General features: G+C 57.6%; 1 protein-coding gene across 3 annotated transcripts in view; it reads right to left on the bottom strand.

The window, feature by feature from the left end:
• The window catches only part of ZFYVE28 (zinc finger FYVE-type containing 28), an 82,912-nt gene that overhangs the window by 3,551 nt on the left and 73,361 nt on the right, over positions 1-6,000 (bottom strand). For all 3 annotated transcript variants that reach the window (XM_004383517.3, XM_004383518.3, XM_023738006.1), the window contains 2 exons: positions 5,103-5,219; positions 2,019-2,123 (listed from right to left, as the gene is read on the bottom strand). In XM_004383517.3, the coding sequence (XP_004383574.1) occupies positions 2,019-2,123; positions 5,103-5,219 (222 nt within the window). The remainder of the gene's footprint in view (positions 1-2,018; positions 2,124-5,102; positions 5,220-6,000) is intronic.

Here is a 6,000-nt window from a genome sequence, read left to right as displayed (position 1 = left end):
TAAGGTAACCCTGGTGGCATAGTGGTTAAGAGCTACAGCTGCTAACCAAAAGGTTGGCAGTTCGAATCCCCCAGGCGCTCCTTGGAAACTCTATGGGGCAGCTCTACTCTGTCCTATAGGGTTTCTATGAGTCGGAATCAACTCGACGGCAATGGGTTTGGTTTGGGTTTTTTTGGTATATATACATATATACACACATGGGGACCTGGTGATGCAGTGGTTAAGAGCTGAGCTGCTAACTGAAAGGGTGACAGTTCGAATCTACCAGCCACTCCTTGGAAACCATATGGGGAAGTTCTACTCTATCCTATAGGGTCACTATGAGTTGGAAATGATTCGATGGCAACGGGTTTATATATATATGTATATATGTAAACCAAAACCAAACCCATCATAACCAAAAATCTCATAGGATTTAGCTCCTTGATTTGGAGGTTTAGAGTCATCGTTTCATGGGACAGCCCAGCTAATGGCCTAATAACGTGTTGAGTGCTTCTGCTCTACCTCCTAGTTCATTGAATATGCCTGGGGTCTTAAAAGCTTGCAAGCAACCATCCAAGGCACAACAATTGGTCTCTATTTGCCTGGAACAACAGAGGAAGAAGGAGAGTCAGGAATAGGAGGAAATGGATGTGTGGCTAATTGTCTCCATGAACAATGCCTCCTTTGCTATGAGATCAGAAGAACTGGATGGTGCCCGGCTACCATTACTGAACATTTTGAACAAAGATTCCATAGAAGAATCCTGATAAAATGGGGGAAAATGCAGAACAGAATTTCAAATTCTCATGGACTCCAGACTTCCTAGAGCCATGGAGGGTGGATGAACCCCTGAAACTACTGCCCTGAGATAATCTTTAAACCTGAAACCAAAAAATCCCCCGAAGCCTTCTTAAAACCAAACAACAGTTTAGCTTAACTAGTAAACAATGTCTGCCTTGAGCATTGTGCTCTTTTAAGAACTGTCTATATGAGATCAAAGTGACAACAGCAACTTGAGAGACCAGATGGGAAACTTAGGGGCAGTCCGTTTACGTTAATGGGGGAGGAACAACTCAGAAAAGGAGGGTGAGAATGGTCGCACAACTCGAAGAATGTAATCAGTGTCACTGAATTGTATATGTAGAAACCATTGGATTGGTGTATGTTTTGCTGTGAATATTCTCAACAACAATAACAAAGGAAATAAAATTATATATATTAAAACAAAACAAAACAGAAACCAAACCCATTGCCATCGAGTCAATTCCGACCCATAGCAGCCCTGGAGGACAGAGTAGAACTGCCGCATTGGGTTTCAAGGCTATAATCTTTTTGGAAGCAAACTGCCACATCTTTCTCCTGCAGAGCAGCTGGTGGGTTTGAACCGCCAACCTTTCAATTAGCAGCTGAGCCCTTAAGGAGCCCTAGTGGCACAGCGGTTAAGGGCTCGGCTGCTGTCCAAAAGGTTGGCAGTTCGAATCTACCAGCTGCTCCTTGGAAACCCTATGGGGCAGTTCTATTCTGTCCTATAGGGTTGCTATGAGTTGGAATCGACTTAATGGCAACGGTTTTCTGCGTATGTGTGTGTGTGCGTGTGTGTGTGCGTGTGCATGTGCCTGCATGTGTGTGCGCATGCGTGTGCGTGTGTGTGCATGTGTGTGTGTGTGCAGGCACATATATCACTGTTCTGTTTCTTAGAGAACGCTCCCTAGGATATTCTGGCAGGGGTCCTCACCCAAACCTCTCCCTGCCAGCACCCAGTCTGGTGGGCTGCCCATGTCGAAGCCCTTTGGCAGAGGTGGAGGGCTAAGAAATGAAGAAAACAAGCCCCAGCTCAGCTCTGGGCACACTCTGCTGGGACCTCGATGCCTCCAGCCCAGACCCCCTGGTGTTGTCCTTTGACTGATACCCCGTGCCCCAAGCTTGCAAAGGGCTCCCCGGGCCCAGGACAGAGGGGCGGAAACGTCCAGAAACAGGCTCCTGCCACCCTCAGCTCAGTGTGCAGCGCTCCAGCCCTGCCCAGGCCTCCCACGTACCTTCGAAGTCCCCGTCCCGGGCCTTGGCTGCGAGCTCGGAGGACGACAGGGTCTCCTGGCACAGGGCGCAGTCCTCCAGGGCCGCGCTCCGCAGGGTCTGGGTGACTGCAAGAGAAAGAGCAGCTGTAGGAGGCGCGGTTACCAGCCCAGGGACAGGAATGCCCTGGGGGCAGAGGGCTCGGCCTCGGGCACCGCACACCCATGGTTGCTGCCAGCAGGGCCAGGTCCTAACGGCATCCTCAGCACAGGGTCCCTGCTGTTGGGATTTAAGCTTACCTCACAGTCTTGTGGCACGTGGAGTACCATCCCTGTAGCCTTTGTCTGCTGCCCCAGCAGGCCTGAGCCTGACCCCGTCAGGGGTGCCTTTCTGCCTTGGGGCCCAGGGTGAGGGGTTTAGGGTACAGAGTGCAGGGGGGTGAGGGGCCCGGGTGTAGGGGTCCATGATGCAGGGGCCTGGGATGCAGGGTCCCTGATGCAGGGTCCTAGGGTGCAGGGCCCAGAATGCAGGGCCCAAGATGCAGGGATCAGGGTGCAAGGACTAAGATGCAGGGATCAGGGTGCAGGGTCCTGGGTGCAGGGTCCTAGGGTGCAGAGCCCAGGGTACAGGGACCAGGGTGCAGGCTCCTAGGATACAGGGACCACGGTACTAGGGTGCAGGGCCCAGGTGCTGGGTTCAGGGTGCAGGGCCCTAGGGTGCAGGGCCCAGGGTGCAGGGCCCAAGATGCAGGGATCAGGGTGCAGGGACCAAGATGCAGGGATCAGGGTGCAAGGACCAAGATGCAGGAATCAGAGTGCAGGGCCCAGGGTGCAGGGCCCAAAGTGTAGGGTCCAGGGTGCAGGGTCCTAGGGTGCAGGGCCCAGGGTCCAGGACCCAGAGTACAGGGTCCTAGGGTGCAGGGTCCTAGGGTGCAGGGCCCAGGGTGCAGGGTCCTAGGGTGCAGAGCCCAGGGTGCAGGGCCCAGAATGTGAGGCCCAAGACGCAGGGATCAGGGTGCAGGGACCAAGATGCAGGGATCAGGGTGCAGGGTCCTGGGTGCAGGGCCCAGGGTGCAGGGATTAGGGTACAGGGACCAGGGTGCAGGATCCTAGGGTACAGGGACCAGGGTACTAGGCTGCAGGGCCCAGGGTGCAGGGTCCAAGGGTACAGGGCCCCGGGGTACAGGTGCAGGGCCCAGGATGCAGGGCCCTAGGGTGCAGGGTCCAGGGTACAGGGTCCTAGGGTACAGGCCCCAGGGCACTAGGGTACAGGCCCCAGGGTAGAGGGCTCTGGGAAGGCTGGGGGTGAGTGAGCACTCCCACTCACACCGGCCCGGGCCTGCGTCACCCTCACCCAGCTTTCCTCAGGGAAGAAGGAGCCCTCTCTCCCCTCGCCATGGCCACCTGTTGCCAGACCTGCTGAGAAGGGACCCAGACCCACATAAAGGCCACTCGGAGAGGACGTGCGACCTGAGGCCCGAATGGGCCGCCTGCTGCCCGCCCTGGGACCCCCCTGGCTGTGGGGATGGGGCCTCTAGCAGGGGCTAAGGCTCTGGAGGGCTCTGTAGATGCCGGCCCACAGGACCCAGGATAGGCCTTCATAAGTCTACGTTCTACTGACGGCTGGGCCCCAGGCTGGCTAGGCTTGCGCGGGGCTGCGGGGCTGAGCCAGGGTGGGGGCAGCTCGGCCCCAGTCGGGAGGGGCGGCCAGGTTCTGGGACCGAGGCCATGGTGAAGGCAAGCCCTTTCTGGCAGCCTGCTGTGGCCAAGCACGGGGTCCACCATGTGGTCAACCATGCACCCCATGATCCTCTGCTCCTGAATCTCCATCCCCTCTGCCCATTTGGAGCAGCCCTTTGTCCTTCCACCCTCTGAGCCAGGCATGACCCACTCAGGCCTGTCGCCCAAGCTACGATCTGAGCACGTTAGGCTGGTTCCTTGGGCCAGGGTGACCTGGCTTCCACTTCCTCGCTCCCTGCTTGCCTGTCTAGTTCCGCACAGGTCACAAGGTCCCCCAAGGGGCTGGTCCAGGTACGTGGCTGTGTTCCTAGGGGTGTGGTCTGAGGCCCTCACCTGCACAGCATGGTGGGCCCCAAGGCTGGAGGGCTCCCCCTCTTCACTGTGCCCCCTGACACACAGGGGCCCTGCACTGCCCGCCTGGGGGTCAGGGCCCCTGGACTGTGACCCCCCAGGCGGGTGGGGGGCTTTGTGCAGCTCAGTGTCCTAACAGGTGCCGAGAGGGGGCACTCTGTTTGTGGAGCTAGTTCTGAGTAGGGTTTTCCCAGAAGCAGCAGGCCAAGAATTCTCTGGGACTTGGAGGCAGTATAGCCTGGTGCAGGGGCTCTGGCAGGCCAAGCCCACTGGGCCCCCCAGTGACGAGGGAGGTTCTTCCAGAATGAGAGCTTCTGCCTGCACGAGGGCAGGGGAAGCAGGGCCTGCGTCCTTCCCCATCCCGGGACCCTGCCACGTCCCTGCGGGCAGCAAGGGGGTGAACTCCCCAGACCTTATCTATCAGTTCCAGCCCTGACGCCAGCCTCCATCACCAAATAACTCCACTATGTGTGTGGGCGTGTGTGTGCGTGTGCATGACTGTGGGTAAGAGCATCGCACGTGTCTGCGATGTGTGTGAACGTGTGCAAACAAGTGTGGCCGATTAAAGGCAGCCACAGACTGCAGCTCTTCACAGAGATATGGCGTCTGTGTCCCCTCCCTTGGATCTGGGCGGCGTGACAGAATTTGGAAGAAGTGATGCCGCACCGCTGCCAGGTCTAGCCCACGCCCGTCCACAGCACGGGGTTGGGCTGCCTTGCTGGGAAGTGTGGGCAGAGGCGAGGGGCAGCTGCGTGTGTGAGCATGTGTGTAGGGGGTCATTGCCTGCCTGCCTGGCTGTGACCCCACTTCTCTTGGCAATTACATCCCTTGGTCCCCACAGCAGATAGCCTGGCACCGCTGAGCCGTTTCCATTGGGAAGGCGCAGGTCACGGACAAACTAGGGTGGGTGGTTGCTCCCACATGACGGGCCACGTCTGCGCAGGGCTGAGAGGTGCAGTTTTCTGGGCCCCACTTCCTGTGGATGGTGGACAGAGCCTGGCCTGAGCGGGTCCTCACCCTTCTTCAGCTTCTCTTTGTCGTCCGTTTCCGGCTTGGTAGCCATGACCTCAAACAGTGTCTTGAGGATACTTCTGAGGTCGCTGGCATAGTTGGTCTGCAGCTGGTCAGCCACACCTGGGAAGAGGGCCACAGGTGAGAACAACAGCAGGTCAGATGGAAGGACAGGTCAGGCTGGCCGACTTCGGAAGTATGATGTTGTTTCTGGATGAAACTATGCCAGGGCCCGCGATTCAAGAGCCACGTGCCCTCAGACCAACCAGGGGGAGAAGGGGCTGCCTGGACCCCATGGAGACACTTCCTTTGGCAAAGAGAACCTGAGGCGCCCAGGGAAGGTGGGGGAAGGCATGACACCTACTAACCAGCACCACCTCGGGCCAGGCCGTTACCGACATGCAGGCGTTCTACCTGTGCGGTCACAGCCACTACTACGCAGTGGAGGTTCCTCAACAGAGGGTCCATGGGGTCCACCCCCACGCATCACCTTTGACCGTCACGGCAACTGGGGCATCCAGACCCCACCTGCAAAGCCCGCCCGCCCCAGCGGTGGGTGAACCCCAAGCCAATACATGGCTGCCCCAAATAGCCATGACCGCAGGCCCAAGAGGCTCCACACGCCAGGAGCCCAGGGAAACAGGATGGGCAGGAGACGGGGCAGTGGAGACTCCACTGTATACCTCTGAGCCGTGTGAGTGTGTTAGTTATATAAAACACACCCCACGCTAACTACACACACCCGCAACACACACACCACACTAACTACACACACCAACACACCACACTAACTACACACACCAACACACCACGCTGACTACACACACCAACACACCACGCTAACTACACACACCCACCACACACACCCCACGCTAACTACACACCAACACACCACGCTAACTAC

Source organism: Trichechus manatus, unplaced genomic scaffold (assembly GCF_000243295.1).
Source record: "Trichechus manatus latirostris isolate Lorelei unplaced genomic scaffold, TriManLat1.0 scaffold00111, whole genome shotgun sequence".
Taxonomy (NCBI): Eukaryota; Metazoa; Chordata; class Mammalia; order Sirenia; family Trichechidae; genus Trichechus; species Trichechus manatus.
The sequence above is the reverse complement of the archived record's forward strand: the minus strand, read 5'-3'. Positions and strand labels throughout refer to the sequence as shown.